Source organism: Jaculus jaculus, chromosome 13, assembly GCF_020740685.1.
Source record: "Jaculus jaculus isolate mJacJac1 chromosome 13, mJacJac1.mat.Y.cur, whole genome shotgun sequence".
Lineage (NCBI taxonomy): Eukaryota > Metazoa > Chordata > Mammalia > Rodentia > Dipodidae > Jaculus > Jaculus jaculus.
Window position 1 is genome coordinate 1,293,160 of NC_059114.1, and position 21,493 is coordinate 1,314,652.

The 21,493-nt window shown below is 47.7% G+C and overlaps 1 protein-coding gene across 5 annotated transcripts; it reads right to left on the reverse strand.

Moving 5' to 3' along the window:
- Positions 1–1,757: 1,757 nt before the first annotated feature.
- LOC101602867 lies at positions 1,758–21,251 on the reverse strand. 5 transcript variants are annotated; one of them, XM_045132664.1, is made up of 7 exons: positions 21,109–21,230; positions 13,550–14,556; positions 13,250–13,373; positions 8,954–9,147; positions 8,392–8,462; positions 7,595–7,699; positions 1,758–1,985 (listed from the first exon to the last, which is right to left on the reverse strand). In XM_045132664.1, exons 2-7 carry the CDS (start codon positions 13,769–13,771, stop codon positions 1,811–1,813), a joined length of 891 nt encoding a protein of 296 aa, XP_044988599.1. In that variant the 5' UTR covers positions 13,772–14,556; positions 21,109–21,230; the 3' UTR covers positions 1,758–1,810. The 5 variants fall into 5 exon arrangements, with proteins under 5 accessions (XP_044988599.1, XP_044988602.1, XP_044988598.1 ...); XM_045132667.1 differs by lacking the exon at positions 13,550–14,556 and adding an exon at positions 19,869–19,975 and having other exon boundaries at positions 21,109–21,205; XM_045132663.1 differs by having other exon boundaries at positions 13,550–14,564; positions 21,109–21,169.
- Positions 21,252–21,493: the final 242 nt, after the last annotated feature.

The following is a 21,493-nucleotide window of genomic DNA, read 5'->3' on the forward strand; positions in this document are numbered from 1 at the left end:
TGTGGATTGGATCCAGGACCTCAAGCAAGCATGTACAAGCTCATGGTTTGAAATAACATTTATATCCCATGACTCCCAATGCTAAGTTGCTGCCCTTGGGTAACTACAGATGTCAAGTTTAATATGTCTAATCAAAGCAAAATGCTCAAGCTCAGGGCTGGGGAGATGGCTCAGCAGTTAAGGCACTTGCCTACAAAGCCTAAGAACCAGGTTGGAATCCACAGTAAGCATATAAAGCCAAAATGGCACATGCATCTGGAGTTCATTTGCAGTGGCTGGAGGCCCTGGCACCATATCCATTCTCATTCTCTCTCTCTTCCCCCCTTCCTCATCGCAAATAAATAAAATGTTTTAAAAGTATCAAACTCAGCCCCCTTTAATCCCAGCACTCGGGAAGCAGAGGTAGGAGGCTCACTGTAAGTTTGAGGCCAGCCTGGGGCTACAGTGTGTCCCAGGTCAGCCTAGGATAGAGTGTAATGGTACCTTGAAAAAATAAAACAACAACAAAAAAATAATTATCAAGCTTCCTGCCCTCTGTAGCCAGTACCCACTCAAATACTCACTAACTGCCATGTGCAGTGGTGAACATCTTTAGTCCCAGCACTCAGGAGGCTAAGCAAGAGGACCACTGTGAGTTCAAGGCCAGCCAGGAAGAACCCAGTCACATTAGGCTTGTTTAGGGGCCAAGTGTAGGAAAATACAATAGACTTGCAACTGAGCCAGGTGAAGAGAGGCCCAAAGGGGCCAGAATCACTGAAGTGGAAGGACAGTACTCCTCACATCCATACTTTCTGTTAGGTCAGGATGGGCTCCCAAGATGGAGTCACCAAGGAGAGCAAAATGGTGACAGAGGCATAAGGAACCAGATTATCTACATTCCTCAAGAAACTGCCCCAGTCATTATCTCATCCTTGCCTAAGGAGGTGGGGGGGGGAGGGAGGGAGGAGCAGAGGTAGGAGGATCGCAGTGAGTTCGAGGCCACCCTGAGACTACATAGTGAATTCCAGGTCAGCCTGAGCTAGAATGAAACACTACCTTGAAAAAACAAAAAGAAAAAGAAAAAAAAAACAAGCCCAGTACCTGAAAAGCTCTTGAGAGTCAGTCCTGGCAGCTCGTTCTTTCCCATATAAAAGCTTTCATCTTTGCCTTAGAGTAGCTGTTGGGCTCCTTCCCGCTCAGGTAGTGCCAAGGGAAGGGACACCCAGAGGAAAACCACATTGAATCGGGAGTCCTTTCCAAGCAGGAACTCACTTTATTGTCACAGGCGGGTGTTTATATAATGTTAAGGAAGGCGGAGACTTTAGGGTGGGGTGAGATGTAAGGGCCAATAGCATACCGAGACCTCTGAGATGATTGGTTCTAAGCACACACGGGGACTCTAACTTCCTGTGCGGAAGTGGCAGGCCAGAGGCCATTTGGCCCCCTGCTAAGTTCTAAGTGCCCACCAGCAGGAATTCTAACTTCCAGTGTGGAAGTAGCAGGCCAGAGGCCATTTGGCCCCCTGTTGAGTCATAGCTGGGCAGAGGCAGTTAGGCTCAGGAAGTTCCACTAGGCCTCACGTCCTGGCCTCTCAAGGCCCAACAAGTAGCGTGAGTGGTTTTGGTCATTCCCAGACCTTATACTTTCAGGTGCATATTACAGAACTGCTTGTCAGAGTGCAATCAAGGGGATTTCACATAGGACTGATTCAAAGGCTCATTTTCTAGCAGAAGGGCAGTGGGACCGGCACAAGTCCTAGGCAGTTCAGCACAAACAAAGCACCTCCGCAGGATTTTTATTCATTCCTCAGGCATGGTATGTAGGAAAGAGGTCACTGGTTTCTCTTGGCAGCCAATGACTCTGAACTGCCAGGGTCATTCTCTGAGTCATCTCTAGATCTGCGCACAGGCTGGAACTTGAGTAGGACAGGTGGAGAGAAGATGGAAGCCTTCACACCAGGAGATGGAGTTGCATCAATGTTGGGGGATCCACTACAAGCTGAGGACCTGCATGAGAAACATCCAAGAAAAACAAAACAAAACAAAAAAAACAAGAGAAACATCCAGCACATATCCATGAGGTAGAACATGAGCACACAGGCCACCCTTGAATTCCCTATGTAGTCCATGCTAGCCATGAACCTGAAGTGATCCTCCTACTTCAGACTTTGCAGTTCTGAGATTAAAGGAGAATGCCAGTCCAAATGTTTTTTTTTATATATATAATATTTTTATGTATTTGTGAGAAAAGAGAGAGAGAGTATGGATGTGCCAGAACCTCTTGATACTGCAAACAAACTCCAGAGGCATGTGCCACTTTGTGCATCTGGCTTTATGTGAATACTGGGTAATTGAACCGGGGCCAGCAGGCTTTGCAACCAAGTATATTAAACAACTGAGCTTCACCCCAGGCCCCCATGGGTTATTAATGAAAATCAAACAAGGCAAAGTATATGCAATAGGATTCTATATGGGTTAAAAAAAAAATCCTGCCGACCAGGGTAGCAAATGCCTTTAATCCCAACACTCAAGAGGTAGAGGTATGAGGATTGTCATGAGTTTGAGGACACCCTGAGACTACATAGCAAATTTTTTTTTTTTTTTGCTTATTTTTATTTATTTATTTGAGAGTGACAGAGAGAGAAAGAGGCAGATAGAAAGAGGACAGAATGGACATGCCAGGGCCTCCAGCCACTGCAAACGAACTCCAGATGCGTGTGCCCCCTTGTGCATCTGACTAACGTGGGTCCTGGGAAATCGAGCCTTGAACCAGGGTCCTTAGGCTTCACAGGCAAGCACTTAACTGCTAAGCCATTTCTCCAACCCCATAGTGAATTCTTGGTCAGCCTGAGCTAGGGTGAGAACCTACCTGGGCGGGGGAGGGGAAACAGTTTGTGTCTGTATGTATGCAAAATGTTTGAATTGGTACATAAAAACAACATCAGAGCCGGGCGTGGTGGAGGCAGAGGTAGGAGGATTGCATGAGTTCAAGGCCACCCTGAGACTCCATAGTATATTCCAGGTCAGCCTGGGCCAGAATGAGACCCTACCTCAAAAACCGAGAAAAAAACAACAGCATCAGGAGCTAGAGAGATTGCTCAGTGGTTAAGGCACTTGCATGCAAAGCCTAATGACCCAGGTTTGCATCCCCAGTACCCATGTAAAGCCAAATGTACAAAGTGGTGCATATATATGGAGATTGTTTGCAGTGGCTAGAGGCCCTGGAGCACCCATACTCTCGCTGTGTGTGTCTCTCATTCAGTCTGTATCTCTCTGCTTGCAAATAAATAATTTTTTAATTTAATCTTTTTATTGATAACCCCCATAAGATATACCATGATCACAATCCCCTCCTGCCACCCTTCCCTTCTCCTCCTCATGAATCCCCCTCCCACTGAATTTCTTCTTTCCATCTAGTCCCTCTTCTAATTTTTAAAAAAATTTTTGTTCATTTTTTTATTTATTTGAGAGTGACAGAGAAAGAGGCAGATAGAGAGAGAGATAGAGACAGAGAGAGAGAGAATGGGCACGCCAGGGCATCCAGCCATTGCAAACGAACTCCAGACGCGTGAGCCCCTTGTGCACCTGGCTAACGAGGGTCCTGGGGAACCGAGCCTCGAACCGGGGTCCTTAGGCTTCACAGGCAAGCGCTTAACCACTAAGCCATCTCTCCAGCCCCCCTCTTCTAATTTGATGTCGTCATTTTCCCCTCCTATTATGCAGGTATTGTGTAGGTAGTTTTAGTCACTGTGAGGGCTTGACTACCACAGCAATTAACATTTTAAAAAATTGGGGGCTGAGGAGATGGATGCTTGCCTGCAAATCGTAATGACTCAGGTTCAATTCCCCAGTACCCAAATAAAGCCAGATGCAGAAGATGGCGTAAGTGTTTGGAGTCTATGCAACAGCTGGCATGCCCAGTCTCTGGCTTGTTCTCTCTCTATCTCTATTTATCTCTCTCTCTCTCTCTCTCTCTCTCTCTCTGTCTTTCTGTGCTTGTAAATAAAAAAATAAAATATTTTTTAAAAATTGGAGGGAGGTGGAGAGAAGACTTATCAGTAAAGGCACTTGCCTGTGAAGCCTAAGAACCCAGATCAACTCCCCAGAACCCATGTAAGCCAGACATACAAAGTTATGCATATGCACAAGGTTGAACATGCATCTGGAGCTCACTCTCACAAAATTTTTTTTGTTTATTTATTTGTTTGAAAGTGACCAACAGAGAAAGAGGCAGAGAGAGAGAGTGAGAGAGAATGGGCACGCCTGGGCCTCCAGCCACTGCAAACGAACTTCAGATGCATGTGCCCCCTTGTGCATCTAACGTGGGTACTGGGGAATCAAGCCTCAAACCCCAGTGTCCTTAGGTTTCACAGGCAAGTGCTTAACTGCTAAGCCATCTCTCCAGCCCTTTTTTTGTTTGTTTGTTTGTTTGTTTGAGATAGGTTCTTGCTCTAGCCCAGGCTGACCTGGAATTCACTATGTATTATCAGGCTGGCCTCACACAGCAATCCTGCTACTTCTGCCTCTGCTGGAATTAAAGACATGCACCATTACTCTAGGCTTCTTCTTTTTTTTTTTTTTTTTTTTTTTTTACTTTTCCAAGGAAGGGTTTTATTCTAGCTCAGGTAGTCTCAGGGTGGCCTCAAACTCATGGTAATCCTCCTACCTCTGCTTCCCGAGTGCTGGGAATAAAGGTGTGTGCCACCATGTCTGGCTGAAATTTGTTTTTTCCGAGGTAGGGTTTCACTCTAGTCAAGGCTGACTTGGAATTCACTATGTAGTCTCAGGGTGGCCTCGAACTTATTGCAATCCCCCTACCTCTGCCTCCCCAGTGCTGGAATCAAAGGCATGCGCCACCACGCCCAGCTCTAGATTTTTTTTATCAGACAGAAAGAGAGAGAATTGGTCTCTCAGGGCCTCCAGCCACTGTAATTGAACTCCAGAATGTGTGCCACCTTGTGTGCATGTGTGACCTTGTGCATTTGCATCATATTGTGTGTCTGGCTTATGTGGGACCTGGAGAGTTGAACATGAGTCATTAGGCTTCACAGGCAAGCACCTTAACTGCTAAGCTATTTCTCCAGCCGAAAAGCACCTTTTTAATTAATGTCTGAGCCATCTCCCCACCCCTGATGCAGGTTTCTTGAGTCATGCTGAGGTGCAGCCAAGTCACCCATGCTTCTGTGGGTAACTTCAATAAACTTACTGGTTCACAAAACTGGATTTGGGTGGAAAATTCATCAGTGCCCTATTTGGGGTAAACAGAAATTTGTTCATGCCTCCCCAGGAAAAGTTGTGGAACAGTGTATATGATCATGTTTTTCATAATCTTAACAAAGCTGCTTAATATTCCATAATTCTGCCAGGCATGGTGGTGCATGCCTTTAATCCCAGCACGTGATGTAGAGGTAGGAGGATCATTGTGAGTTCAAGGCCACCCTGAGACTCCATAGTGAATTCCAGGTCAGCCTGGGCTAGAGTGAAACGCTACCTCGAAAAACCAAAATAATAATAATAATATTCCATAATTCCATAAATATTTGTTTTCAAGTTTTTAAAATTCTGTGTGCATGTGCAGTATGTGTGTTGTGAACCATGCAGATGAGTAGAGCGTGCCCCACGTGCACATGTGTAGAAGCTGGGTAGCTCCTTTGTCACTCTTCCGCCTTATTTGAGACAAGGCCTCTCACTGAATTTGGAGCTCACACCATTTTTTGGCTAGACTGAGTAGCCAACCAGTCCCAGCAATTTCTGTCTCCAATTCCCACAGCAATGGGGTTAGAGGCATGAATGGGCATGTCCAGCTATTCATATGAGTTTTGGGAAACAAACTCATTTTTTTATTATTTATCAGTGAGAGAGAGAAAAGAGAATTAGCATGCCAAGGCCTCCAATCACTATAATTGAATTCCAGATGTGTGCACCATCTTATGCACATGTGCGATCTTGCGTGCTTGCATCATATTGTGTGTCTGGCTCACATGGGACCCGCAGAGATAAACATGAGTCCTTAGGCTTTGCATCAAGCATCTTAACCACTGAGCCATCTCTCCAACCCCAAAAACAAAAATTTTAAAGATAAGTTTATTTATTTATTTATTTGAGAGAGAGAGCTTGGGTGCACCAGGGCCAACAGCCACTGCAAATAAACTCCAGATGCATGCTTCACCTTGTGCATCTGGCTTACGTGGGTGCTGGGGAATCAAACTGAGGTCCTATGGCTTTGCAGGCAAGTGCCTTAACTGCTAAGCCATTCCTCCAGCCCCAACAAACTCATTTTTAAAATTTATTTATTTATTTGAGAGAGAGAAAGATAGAATGAAAAGCAGACAGAGAGCGAGAGTGAGTATGGGTGCACCAGGATCTCTGTCTCCCAAATACTGGGACTAAAGGTATGGGCCATAATGTCCCGCTCAGCTACTGTTTTCTTTTTTTTTGGGGGGGGGGGTTCAAGGTAGGGTCTAACTCTAGCCCAGGCTGACCTGGAATTCACTCTGTGGTCTCAAACTCATAGTGATCCTCCCACCTCTGCCTCCCAAGTGCTGGGATTAAAGGCATGTGCCACCATGCTCAGCTCAGCTACTGTTTTCTAAAATTAGGGCTGGGGAGATGGTCAGTGAGTGAAAACACTTGCTGCAAACATAAGGGCTGAGAGTGCCTGTGTGCAATTACCCAGGACCCACATAAATATCTGAATGTGGCCATGAACATGTGTAACCCCAGTCATATAGGAAGAGGAGATAGGAGAATTACTGGAGCATGCAAAAACAGAGGCCATACATGCAGAGAGAAAGAGATCCTGTCTTAAGGAAATATGCAGATGAACAATAGAAGAACATCCAATATGCTTTCCCGCCCCCACATTCCTATGAGTGTATCTGCACACACATGTACATATAACACACACATATATATGCCACCACACCATACACAGTACCCATGCAAAAAAATTCTAAAATTAGTTAGTGGTGATGGTGCACAAGTGTGAATATATATAAATTCACTGAATTGGAAACATTAAGTAGATGAATGGTAGACTACATGAGTGATCTCAATTCACAGGTTAAAATTAGGACTGGCTGGGATTTATGCAGCTCAGTGGTAGAGCACCCCTGAGCAAAGCCCCTGATTCCATTCCCAGCACCAGAAAAAGAAGGAGGAGGAGGAGGGAGAAGAAAGAAAGAAAGAGGCCAGGCGTGGTGGTGCATGCCTTTAATCCCAGCATGCGAGGCCGAGGTAGAGGATCACCATGAGTTCCAGGCCACCCTGAGACTACATAGTTAATTCCAGGACAGCCTGGACCAGAATGAGACCCTACCTCGAAAAACAAAACAAACAAACAAAAAAAGACAAAGACAATATGGTCACATTTTCATAGCTAAGGAGAATCTCTTCCTAAAGGCCCCTAAAAGCATTTCTTTAAAGATTTGCTTATTATTTGGGGATCCACTTGGGCAAAGTATCTGACTATATTTAGTTCCACCTGGAAATGGAAGAACTATTATGACAAAGGTTTTGTTTCCGGTCTGAGTACATACCATGATGCCTGTGAGAAGCAGGGACCTTGTGGCTGGGGAGAGCCCGGGTGTTAGGGTCAGAGAGATGTAGACACTCACCAGTGGAAGCCAGGGCAATGGAGCTTGTGTACACTGTTTCCTGTCAGATACGAGAAATGGAAGCCTCCAGGATTGAGGACCAATGGGGTCAGGTCGACCATGTGACTGCAAGACAGTGCAGAAACAGGATGTTGCTTCCGGCTCCTCCACAGAATGTGTGCACATGGGCCCAAGGATCCCCACACTCAGAGCCCTGAACTCCCACCTCCTAGGAATTAAAACCCTATATTGTGGGGAGAATTAGGAGGTGGGGAAAAAAAGAGGTGGAGAGATGGCCTAGAGGTTACGGCATTTGCCTGCAGAAGCCAAAGGACCCAGTTTGACTCTCCAGGACCCATGTAAGCCAGATGCACAAGTGGGACCATGCATCTGGAGTTCGTTTGCAGTGGATGGAGGCCCTGGCACGCCCATTCTCTCCCTCTCCCACTTTCACACTCATAAATTTTCAAAAATGTTTAAAAAAAAAGAGATGGGGAAAAAAAAGAAATGGGGGCTATAGAGATGGCTTAGCAGTTAAGGCACATGCCTGCGAAGCCTAAGGACCCTGGGTTTGATTCTCCAGGTCCTACGTAAGTAAGATGCACATGGTGGCGCATGTGTTAGGAGTTCCTTTGCAGTGGCTAGAGGCCTTGGCGCACCTATTGTCACTCTCTCTCTCTCCCTCTCCCTCTCTCTCTCTAATAAATAAGTAAAAATAAAGTCTTTAAAAAAAGATGGGGACAAAACATTTAGTTATATTCCCTAGATGCCCCCTCCAGATGTGTTTTTATCCCCTCAAGCTGAGTAAGCCCCTCCACCTCTTTGGGTTTGATGAGAGGCCATTCCAATTTAATTTCACCTCAGACCTTGAACCGTTCAGACTCTCCACCTGCAGGAAACAGGAGATCTCCGGGTAAGTGTCAAGTGCAGAGCCTTTCTCTCACTCAGCAGACACCTAAGTGTCCACATTGAGCTTAGCATCTTAGGGGTACGAAAGACAGCATGGTGGCTGGCAGTGAAAGCCCCCAGCATGGAGGAGAGGGACCTAAAGTGAGGCTGCCAAGAGAAACCAGGAGCCAAGAGGTGCAGACACTGTAAGTAGGGGGCAGCATAAGGACAACACTCCCGGGCAGAGGTGGACATGGGACCAAAGATGTGGCTGTCCTTTAAGAGACCCAGCACCTGAGGACAAGAAAGTGGAACTAAGTGTCTTTAGCCCTGGCTATGGCCTTTCACACAGGGAAGCCACCTTTTATCTGCTTCACTGATTCCACCCAAATAATGCTATGCAGACATTTGAGTCTGGAGTAATGATTGTTCTGAGCAGGGAACAGAAGCTGACTTCCCAAGACTGCCTAGAGCAGGGCCTGTTCTACTGACCTGAGGGTAGGGGCCAAACACCCTGGGCATAGTATAGACAGGGGGTGATGTGGTCACTGCAGAGGCCACAGTGTTGACTGGTGATGGCACAGGTACTGGTGGCAACAGGGCTGGTGACAGGCCTGAGGAGGCCGGCTGGTCTCCTAAGAGGACGGGCTCTGGTTTCTTGGGTTTTAGCTTCTTCTTCTTGGCATCTGTAAGAAAAGGTGTCCCGAGAGTTGAGAGAAAGATAGGGTTACTATAGGTAGCTAGGGATGGCTAGGGCAGTGGTTCTGGCTAGAGTAAGAAGGGAAGACCAATAGCCAATGAATTAATAAGTAAATAAATAAGCAAAGACAACTTCAGTTGTGGGTGATTGCTTCTGTGGTCGCTTTGCCCAACCCCAAGGTTTCTTTTGGCTGCTTAACTACTGAGAAACTCTCAAATAGAAAAATCAACCAAGCTGGGTGTGGTGGCACACACCTTTAATCCCAAAACCTGGAAGGCATAGGTAAGAGGATCGCCATGAGTTTGAGGACAGCCTGGGACTACATAGTGAGTACAGACCCTACCTAGAGGAAAAAAAAAAAAAGAAAGAAAATCAATCAGCCTATGACCCTTTCAATTATGGGTAGAGATGGATGGCCCCAACATATTCATATCCCCAGAATTTAACCCTTCAGACAAGTCTCTGGCTCTGGAGTTCCCATCCCTCCTGAAGAGTATTTTTCTTTCTTTTTTCCTTTTTTTTTTTTTTTTTCTCTCCTTACTTTTTTGAGGTAGGGTTTTGGTGTAGCCCAGGCTGGCCTGGAATTCACTATGTAGTCTCAGGGTGGCCTTGAACTCAAGGCAATCCTCCTACCTCTGCCTCTCGAGTGCTGGGATTAAAGGTGTCCATCACCATGCCTGGTTTTTTTTTTTTGTTTTTTTTTTTGTGAAGTAGGATCTCGCTCTCTAGCCCAGTCTAACCTGGAATTCACTATGTTGTCTCAGGGTGGCCTCGAACTCACAGTGATTCATCCATTTCTGCCTCCCAAGATTAAAGGCACGAGCCACCACGCCTGGCTCCAGAAGGTACTTTTCTGCTTGTAATAAAGTCTGCTGTTTGTGCTTTCACTGTACTTCTGATTCCTGTCCAATAAAGCCACTGTGTTCCTCTCTCACTAGCCTTGTGAATTGTCTCTAGTAATTCTTTCTTTTCTTTTCTTTTCTTTTTTTTTTTTTTTTTTTTTTTTTGGTTTATCAAGGTAGGGTTTCACTCTAGCCCAGGCTGACCTGGGATCCACTATGTAGTCTCAGGCTGGCCTAAAACTCACAGCGATCCTTCTACCTCTGTCTCCCAAGTGCTGGGATTAAATGTGTGTGCCACCACTCCAGGCTCAAGTAATTCTTTACCACTCACAGGACAAAGGCTTGTTCCAACAGAGCTTGCCAAGACTCTTCCTGCTTCACTACCACCCTGACCAAAGCCAAGCTGAATCAATAGGGGCAGACACAATGACACTGGGCCTTCACATCAGCCCTCCAGCAAGGAATTAAGGCCCCCAACAAGTACACTGGGAAAATACTTGGGGCCACTGCTGACAGGTGCCAATATGCATCAGCCAAGAAGGGGGACTTTTTTCCTCTCCCTCTTAATTTTTTTTGGAGGAGGGTTTTATGAGATAGGATCTCGCTTTAGTTCAGGCTAACCTGAAATTCACTCTGTTGTCTCTGGATGGGCTCGAACTCAAGGTGATCCTCCTGCCTCTGCTGGGATTAAAGGTGTGTGCCACCACTGCCAGCTTTTTTTTATATATAATTTTCACTTTAACAATTTTTGGTTATTGCTTGTAGTGCTAAGTCCAAGGATGTAAAGACTTTCTAATATGTTTTTCTTTTTGGGGGGACTTTTTATGTTTTTGGAGGTAGGGTCTCACTCTAGCCCAGGCTGAGCTGGAATTCATTATATAGTCTTAGGATGGCCTCCAACTCACAGCAATCCTCCTACCTCTGCCTCCCAAACACTGGGATTAAAGATGTGTGCCACCATGACCTGGCTCCCCAAAAAGCTTGGATATAGCATCGTGTAGTCCAGCCTGTCTTCAAGCTTGCTAAGGAGTACCTTGAACTTCTGTCTCCACCTCCCAAGTGCTGGGGATTACAGTTGCGCACCACTATACTAGTTTATGCAGTGCTGGGAGTCAAAGTCAGGGCTCTCGCATGCTAAGCAAGAATTCTACCAAGTGAGTTGCAGCCTCATCCCCAGACGTACTATCTGCACAAAGGCAAGCAGAATCCATTCCAAGCTGCCTGGCTTCAAGGGCAAAAGTTCAAAGGGGGTGATGGTATGCCATGCCCGGCAGGCTAACCTACAGTTAGCCTCCTCTTCAAGCACTGTGGAAGTTTGATTTATCAATACCAGCAGTGGTGCCCAGGCTCCAGAGTCAAGTTGGGGTTGAAAGGGTGCTTCCTTCATAAGAAAATCCATATTAAATTGGCCTTACAGTGGTAGGTTCAGAGATGGTATCTCTGGGGCCAGACCCTGGGCTATGCTCCTGTCTGCTCTTTGTCTTCAGACTGCATTGAGTGAGTCTGGCTATTTTTACTTTTCAAGTTGGAGACCACCAGCAAAGTGGATGTAAAAGCACTTCTCATACAGCCCCTCAAAATTAGTTCATCAACTAGACATGTGGTACGTGCCTGTAATCCTGATATCCCAGCACTTGGAGAAGGTAGAGGCAGGAGGATCGAGTTCAAGACTGATTTCAGCTCTATATCTAGTTCAGTGCCAATGGGGCCCAGCTTGGTGGCACATGCTTTTTTTTTTTTTTTTTTTTTTTGAGAGAGAGAGAATTGGCAGGGCCTTAGCCACTGCAATGGAATGCCTGATGCGCTACCTAGTGGGTATGTGAGACCTTGCACTTGCCTCGCCTTTGCATCTGGCTTATGTGGGATCTGGAGAGAGATAGAAAACACACATCCTTGGGCCTTACAGGCAAGTGGCTTAACCACTAAGCCATCTCTCCAGCGTCTCCCCCTCTTTTTTTTGTCTTTTTCGAGGTAAGGTTTCACTGTAGCCCACCATGACCTGGGATTCACTATGTAGTTTCAGGGAAACCTCAAACTCAGGGCAATCCTCCTGCCTCTGCCTCCCAAGTGCTGGGATTAAATGTATGCACATGTTTTTAAAAATATATATTTTTGATTTTTATTTATTTGACAGAGAAAAAGGGAAAAAGAAAGAGAATGGGCACGCCAGGGCTTCTGGCCACTGCTAATGAACACCAGACACTTGTGCCCCCTTGTGCATTTGGCTAACGCGGGTCGGAGAATTGAACCTGGGTCCTTTGGCTTTGTAGACAAACGCTTTAAACGCTAAGCCATCCCTCCAGCCCTGCACATAATTTTAGTCCCAGCACTCGGGAAGCAGAGGTAGGAAGATTGCTGTAAGCTTGAGGGCAGTCTAGAGCTACAGAGTGAGTTGTGGGTTAGCCTAGGCTAAAGTAAGACCCTACCTCCAAAAAGAAAAAGAAGAAGAAGAAGGAGGAAGAAATAAAGGGGGTGGCTCGGTGATTAAAGTGCTCCCTTATAAAGCCTGCTGGCCTGGGTTTGACTTCCAAGTGCTCACCTAAAGCCAGATGCACAATGTGACACATACATGTGAAGTTTGTGTACAGTGGCAACAGGTTCTGGTGTACCCATATTCCTTGACTCTATTTCTCCCTTCTTACAAGTAAACAAATAAAATATTTAAAAAGAGGAGCTGGAGAGATGGCTTAGCGGTTAAGCGCTTGCCTGTTGAACCCTAAGGATCCAGATTCAAGGCTGATTCCACAGGACCCACATGAGCTAGATGCACAAGGGGGTGCAAGCGCCTGGAGTCCCTTTGCAGTGGCTGGAGGCCCTGGCCCAGCCTACCCCAGCCTTCCTTTTGGCTCTGAATAAAATCTGATCCAGGCTGGAGGGATGGCTTAGTGATAGAGGCACTTGCCTGCAAAACCCACACATGATCCACATAAGCCAGATGCACAAGGTGGTGCATGCATCTGGAATTTGTTTGTAGTGGCTGGAGGCCCTGGTGCCCCCATTCTCTCTCTCCCTCAAATACATAAACACATAAACAAATTAAAATACTAAAGATACAAAAATGAAAATCAACCAAATGGGGGGGGGGGAGAGACCTGATCAAAAAAAAAAAAAAAAAAAAAGGCAAATCCAACCTTGAGGGCTGAGGTGGGAACCTCAAGGGGGCCTGAGGCAGTCATCAGCCCAGGTTTGGGCGACTGACGCTCAATGGGCCGCAGAGCTGCCCAGGGTTCAGAAGTTGAGCCTCACCCAGGGAATACAGGTGTACGCGGTGAATGCGCCTCTTCAGCAGTTGCAGGCGCTGGTGCATCTCCAGGACACCCATACTGTTGCAAAGGTTCAGATCCCCCTGGACGGCGCGGATTAACTTCGCCTGCAACAACGGTGGAGGCAAGGCAAGGCTCCATTTCCCAAACATGGGGCATCCTAGGCTTATGTAATCCTAGCTGCCCCTTTGTGACCTCCCCTTCGCAGAACTCTGTCCTTAAAAGGGATAGCAGGCCGGGCTGGTGGCATTCCCGCACCCCCCAGGGTCCCCACCTCCCGCACCCAGAGGAAGGAGAGGAGCCCGCGCTGCTCGCACTCGGCCAGCTTGGCCTTGCGCACGGCCCTCTCGGCCAGCGCGGGTTTGCGGTCCAGGCTGCGGAAGAGGCGGCGCAGCGCGCGCTCCGTGCAGGTCGCCGCCTGCCTCTCGAAGTCCTCCTCGGAGATGAGCTGGCAAAAGGTGACGCTCTGTGGGTACTCGTGGTCGAACTCGTCCAGGACCTCCATCAGAGAGGGGCTGCTGGTGAGGAACACCCGGCGGGGGCTGCGGATTCCCTGGCTCCCTGCCCACCCCGGTTAATGCCCGTGAAGGCGCGTGGGGCAGCTCCCACGCACGTGACAATGCATACCACTCCGGGCATGCGCGCTGATGTCCTCGACGGCGTGACCAAGTCCTGAGTCCTTTATCTGCGGTCATTCGCAGGGCGCGGTCTCTATGGCACCCACGCCCCTTCCCACCCCTGCCTCACCAAGGCAACGTTCAATAAGGGCTTCCTCAGCCCTGAAGTCCTCTGGCCTCCGCCTTTCCGCCCTCTGCATACTGCTCTGTCCTCCACGTCGTGACTTGCCCTGTATCCTCACTGCTTCTCTATTTACATCCGGAGTCCCTCCTGTGCCCCTTGTCTTCTGCCCCTCTAATGTGTTTCTCAAGGATCTGTCTTGAAAGGTCTTCCCCTTCTTTTGGTCCAGGGAACTGAGTTAACTAGCCAGATCTTCTCAGGCCCCAGATCTCCCTTGAGCTCCAGGCTCACATCAAGGGAAGGATTCCTTGGCATTTCAGCATGAACACAGCCCGGAGACCCATGTATGTAAGACAAACTAGCCCTCTAGTCCCAGCGCCACCCCCACCCCCACAACACACACACAACACAGGGATTTCGTCCTGCTTGAAATCAGGGTGCAAATGGCAGATATCCCAAGGGGAAGGAAGCATGTTGTATGCACCCAGCCTAGAGGTGTAGATAGAACCAATCAGTTTCAACTGGGTCCAGCCTCCATCCTGCTCCTGTGCCCTGTAGAACTTAAAAACAGACCTGTGTATACCATGTGCTTTTTGTCACGAACAAGACCCTCTCAGATTAGTTAACCTGAACCATGTTCCACACTTTAACATTTGTCTCTGTTTTAAAAAGCACACAATGAAAGCCGTGCGTGCTGGCATACGCCTTGAATCCTAGCCCTCAGGAGGCAGCGGCAGGAGGATCGCTGTGAAATGAAGACCACGTTGGGACTACACAGTAAATTCTAGGTCAGCCTAAGCTACAGCGAGACCCTACCTCAAAAAAACAAAATAAGAAAAAAAGGTATATGGTGAGCCAGGCATGGTAGTGCACGTCTTTAATCCCAGCACACAGGAAGGCAAAGGCAGGAGGATCACAGTGACCTTTCCTTTAAAAAAAAATAATTTTTTTTTTTGAGGTAGGGTCTCACTCTAGCCCAGGGTGACCTGGAATTCACTATGTTATCAGAGTGGCCTCAAATTCACGGTCCTCCTACCAATGCCTCTTGAATGGTAGGATTAAAGGTGTGCGCCACCATGCACAGCATGTGTGCATGTGTGTGTGTGTATTTGTTTTGTTTTGTTTTGTTTTTTGAGGTAGGGTCTCACTCTAGTTCAGGCTGACCTGGAATTCATTATGTAGTCTCAGGGTGGCCTTGAACTCATGGCGATCCTCCTACTTCTGCCGCCTGAGAGTTGGCATTAGAGGCATGCACCACCATGCCCACCTCTTTTTTCTTTTCTTTTTTTTTTTTTGAAGTAGGGTTTCACTGTAGCCAAGGCTGACCTGGAATTCACTATGTACTCTCTTAGGTTGGCTTCGAACTCATAGCAATCCTCCTACCTTTGCCTTCTCAGTGCTGGGATCAAAGGCGAGTGCCACCATGCCCAGCTCCCCCTCCCTCCCTCCCTCCCTCTCTCTCTCTCTGTCTCTCGATTATATATATATACATATATAATAATATATATACATATACACATATATAAATAAATATATACATATATATATAATATATATAATCCCAGGGATGGGATACCTCCAGTGAGTTGTTGGCCAGGGAGGCTCCCTGATGCACCCAAAACATATAGGCCATTGCCAAGGTCCTCAGTTTCCCACCAGGAATAGATGGTAAGACCCTATTGCTGAAGACTCCACATACTTGGGCTGCAAGGCCACTGAGAAATTCTGCTGGAACTGAGAGGATAACCTACTCCATGTAGATCAGCTGACAGAAAGCTAGAAGAAGCCATTCTACATGTAGTTCAATGGGAGAAAGAGATACCACCAGTGAAGATACTCAACAGTGGACAAGCCTTATACTTGGCCAGCCAGGCCAAATGAGCCAATGGGTGCAATAGTGGCACATCTGTCATGGTGGAAACCAACTGCCCTCCAACTGGACTGGAGGCCCGCTCCATGGGGGGGAATACATCCCTGATACTGAAAACTTAAAACAGGATTAGTCATGAGCCCTAGGGGTGTAACATCTGCTGATGTCTGGAAAAATGTATATACTATGCTTATTAAACTGCCCAGTAAGCACTTCTCTTAATATTTATACCCTTATATTAATGCTATTCTCACTTTGGGTAGAGAATCTTCTCTTTTCAGATGGCAGTGACCTTGGGATGACTCAGAAGGTATCATAGTGCTGGAAAGAAGTGACTGGAGTACTGAGTAATATCTCAATCACACCTTCCAGGGCCTAGGGTCTAATGCGGAAGAGGTGGTGGAAAGAATGTAAGAGCCAAAGGAAGGGTAGGACTCCTTACAACGTGCTCCTCCAGACACAAAATGGCTTGCATATCCATGACCTCACAGTGCCTGATGCTACCTGCACAAGACCATCATAAGAGGAGGAAAAGATCATGACATCAAAATAAAAGAGAGTCTGATTGAGATGGGGAGGGCATATGATGGAGAATGGAATTTCAAAGGGGAAAGTTGGGGGAGGGAGGGTATTACCATAGGTATTTTTTATAATCATGGAAAATGTTAATAAAAATTGAGAAAAATAAATAAATAAATAAAAAGTAGTGGGCTGGAGAGATGGATTAGTGGTTAAGCACTTGCCTGTGAAGCCCATGGACACCAGTTTAAGGCTCAATTCCCCAGGACCCATGTAAGTCAGATGCACAAGGTGGCACATGCATCTAGAGTTCCTTTGCAGTGGCTGAAGGCCCTGGTGTGCCCATTCTCTCTCTCTCTGTTGCTCTCAAATAAATAAATAAAAAGTGGTGCATGTGTCAAGTTCTTTTGCAGTGGCTAGAGGCCCTCTCTTTCTCAAACACATAAATAAAAAAATAAAGCTGGGTGTGGTGGTGCATGCCTTTAATCCCAGCACTCAGGAAGCAGAGGTAGGAGGATTGCCATGAGTTTGAGGCCACCCTGAGATCACATAATGAATTCTAGGTCAGCCTAGGCTAGGAAGACCCATCCTGGAAAATACCAAATAAAATAGCTGGGTGCGATGGTGCACACTTTTAATCCCGGCACTTGGTAGGCAGAGGTAGGGAGATTGCAGTGAGTTTGAGGCCAGCCTAGTACTACAGAGTGAGTTCTGGATCAGCCTGTGCTGATCAGTGAGAGCGTGCTTTGAAAAAAAGAGAAAACATACATAAATAAATAAATAAAATAAGGGGGCTGGGGAGATGGTTCAGCGGTTAAGGCTTTTGTCTGCAAAGCCTTAGAACTGGGGTTCAATTCTCCAGTACCCATGTAAAGCCAGATGCACAAGGTAGCACATGCATCTGGAGGTTATCTGCAGTGGCTAAAGGCGTGGGTAGCCCATTGTCTCTATATGCCTCTCTCTCTCATAAATAAATAAATTAATAAAACAAAGTATATAATTCTAGTAAGATAAGGAATGTGACCAAACTCATCCAATCAGAATCCATCACTGGGATTTAAAAAGATAAATAAGGGCTGGAGAGATGGCTTAGCAGTTAAGGCATTTGCCTACAAAGCCAAAGGATCCAGGTTCGATTTTCCAGGACCTAAGTTTGATTCTCCAGGACCCACGTAAGACAGATGCACAGAGGGGCGAATGTATCTGGAATTCATTTTCAGTGGCTGGAGGCCCTGATGCACTCATTCTCTCTCTCTCTCTCAAAAAAAAAAAAAAAAAAAAAGCTGGGTGTGGTGGCACATGCCTTTAAATCCCAGCACTCGGGAGGCAGAAGTAGGAGGATTGCTGTGAGTTTAAGGCCACCCTGAGACTACATAGTAAATTCCAGGTCAGCCTGGGCTAAAGGAGGACCCTACCTTGAAAAACCAAAATGAAAAAATATATATATATGTTGTGTTCACAGTGTAATGGGGACCTCAGATGCTAAGAGTAAACTACAAGTAAACAGGCTCTGCTGGAAAAACATTGAGGACAGAAGAGAGATTTCCCTTAGGAGGGAAGGCAAGCTATCACTCCAGGACCATCCCCCTGGAAATAGCAGCAGCTGCTCTTGAGCAGTAAGAGCTAGCACCTCCTGCCCTGCCCCTGCAGTCCAGAGGAAGGGAGGGTGGCTTGAGTCCAGTGACTCAAAGGGCCCCAGGACCTGGAGGCAAAACATCAATGTGCCATTGTCCTTGTTCCCCTCTGGGTGTAGGGCTTATACACCTAGGGTAGGGTTGGAGCCAGCGTTTCAGTTTTCTCAGTGAAGCGGCAGGAGATGGGTGCTCTCAAAAGCCCATTCTGAGATCTGGGCCTTGTCTCAAGAAGACAGGTCTGAATGTCAATGGGTACCTTGTGTCAGGTTTTCATAGTAGAGTGGCTCTGAAAGCACACCTTGGATCAGGCTCCTGAGAAGTTCAGTTCTAAGGTTGGGGAGATGGTTCAGAGGTTAAAGGCACTTGCTTGCAAAGTCTATATTCTACATGCCCAGGTTCCACTGTGTGCCCAAATAAAGCCAGATACACAAAGTGGCACATGTATCTGTAGTTCATTTGTAATAACAAGAATCCCTAGCATGCCCATACTCACTCTCCCTCTCTGTTCCCAAATAAGTAAAAACCTAAAAATGTTAAAAAAAAAAAAAAAAAAAAAAGTCGAGTGGGGCACGCTGGAGTGACTTAGTGTTTAAGCCACTTGCCTGTGAAGCCTAAGGACCCAGGCTTAATACTCCAGTGCCCATGTAAACCAGATGTACATGGGGATGGTGGCACATGTAACTGGAGTTCCTTTGTAGTGGCTGGAGGCCCTGGTGCTCCCTTTCTGTCTCTATTGGCCTTTAAAAAATAAATCAACAACAACAACAAAAAAGTTCAGTTCCAAAGCAGGGCATGGTGGACACTTTTAATCCCAGCACTTAGAAGCAGAGGTAGGAAGATCTCTGTAAATTTGAGGTCAGCCTGAGACTACATAGTGAATTCCAGGTCATCCTGGGCTAGAGAGAGAACCTATTTCAAGAAAACAAACAAGGGGCTGGAGAGATAGCTTAGTAGTTAAGCACTTGCCTGTGAAGCCTAAGGACCCTGGTTCGAGGCTTGATTCCCCAGTACCCAACCCACATAAGCCAGGTGCACAAGGGGCACATGCATCTGGAGTTTGTTTGCAGTGGCTGGAGGGCCTGTCTGTCTGTCACTCTCAAATAAATAAATAAAAATAAACAAAAAACAAACAAACAAACAAAAAAAGAAGCCAGGCGTAGTGGCACGTGCCTTTAATCCCAGCATTCAGGAGGCAGAGGATTGCTGTGAGTTTGAGGCCACCCTGATACTACACAGTGATCCTGGTCAGCTTGGGCTACAGTGAGACCCTACCTTCGAAAAAAAAGAGAGAGAGAGAGAGAGAGAAGAAAGAGAAAGGAAGAAAGAAAGAAAAGAAAAGGGGGGCCGGGCACATGCCTTTAATTTCCAGCACATAGGAGGCAGAGGTAGGAGGATCCACTGTGAGTTTGAGACAAGACTAGCTAGTGAGTTCTGGAGTGAGACCCTACCTACCTTGAACCCCAGCCCCCCCAAAAAGTGGGGAGTGGTTTCTTAGCAAATTTTAGAGATGGAAGTTGAAAGCCATCAAAATCCTATAATCCTTTATCCACTGCAAAGAAACCTAATTGTGACAATCCCTTGAGAAGCCCACATTCACATGTCTTATTCCTTCCCTGAACATCTCCCTTTCTATTGACCTCTATGCTTAAGACATGACAAAAACGTTTCAATAAACTCCAATCTGGCTCATCATGGAATTCTTTTCTGTGGTGAAGCCACATGTCTCAGTTTGGCCTGAATGGAGGTTCCTAAGGAAAAGGGGAAAATCTAGGGGAAGAAGGAGTTGACCTAGGTCTCTGCCTATTGCTAATGACAGAATTACATGCATGAGCCAGTCTTACCTGGGGAGCCAAGAGCAATCCGGAGCCTTTTTGAATCTGGGGTCCCCGCCTTTGCATCCATTCAGACCTGGGGGCTGATCCCTAGCATCCTCCACCTTATCCTGTCTCTGATGGAGAGTCCAGTCAAGCTCTGTACCCTTGGCTAACTAATCCAAGCACTTACCCTCTGGGCCCCTCAGCTTTCTCAGCTTGGAAGTAGATTGAGCGCTGTGAGGCGGGCAGGGCCTGACAGATGCCCTTTCATCATTGCACTGCTTGCCAGCCGCCCACAGTAGTGCAACAGGGAAAGAGTGTCGGGCAAGCCCATTAGCCCCTGTCTCGGTGGTGGGCGGGGTGGGGGTGGGATATGAGACCTCAAAAGCTGGCCCACTGGGGCGGGGCCTCTGCATGGGGGAAGGGTGCCCTTTGACCCCAGAGGCCCAGGCCTGGTTAGAATTTCAAGTTTCCATGGAGAAGGAGCTAACTGAATAGGGGGTGGGGAAGGCTTGCAGGGCCAGGCCTGGAGGGAGAGGAAAGAAGGGATTGTGGGCGAGGGGGGGGGTCCCCAAGGCTGGTCCCAGATGCTTTGACAATATCATTGCACTGCTTCTCAGAGCACAGTAGTGCAACCTCGTCAGAGCACCTGCAGCCAGCAGGCAGAACCCCACAGCACTCAGTGCACCAAGGGCGGGAAGCTCAACCGCGGATGGGTGGGTGGGGCCCTGGTCCAGTACACCAGACACAGAAGAGATCCCAGTGGGACTGCTTGCATGGGTGTCTTCAATACCACAGGACACCCAAACCTTCCCCGGTGTGATTCAGGTCCTGGTGGGAAAGAGACCACCCCCCCCACACACACACACCTAGCACTGATGGGCCAGCATGGAAAGGTGGCTCACACACAAAGGACTACGACCCGCGCTCAGCCGCAGCGGGAGTCAGCTCACGCTCGCAACGAGGTGAGTCCAGTCCGAAGATGGTGCACCCAGACTCGGCCTGCGCCTCCCAGATGACAAGGGTGGCCCACCCAGGGATGATGTAGCCCTTCGTGCTCAATACCCCGTCCAAGGGCTAGTGTAACCCGATATGAGCTCTACATCCTGTCCTAACGTTCTTCTGCCCGGAGGAACAGGGCGGAAGAACCAGGGACCCTTTGGAGGTCCAGGCCCAGAGAGGGCCCTAGGTATCCTGGGGGGCCTCAAAACGTCGGGCCGAGCGGGGCCCCTCTCCCCACGCCCCCCTCTTCAACCCGGCTACTCACACGCACGGATACCCTGTCCGCCCAGTGCGTAGGCTGGACGCGGAGGAGCGAGAAGCCGGGCCGTCGTCCGCCCCTGGGGTCCCACCCAGACGACCCTGTACCTCGTGGCGCACTCTCGCCCACGGGCTCCATCTTTAACCTGCTGACAGTCGGAGGGGGCCGGGCCCCCAGCTAATTAGCATAGAGCCTCGCCCATTGGCCGGCGAAGCCGCGGAGCCGCGCACTCCCGCACACCTATTGGCTACTACCCGAGCGATTTCAAAATAACCTCCGGGCTCCCATTGGCCCTGCGGCGTCCGAGTGTCGGACTTAGTGCTTCCCCCCCTCCCCACAATGAGTTCCACAAACATTTCCCCCTCTTTCATAACTTATCAAAGGGAACTTT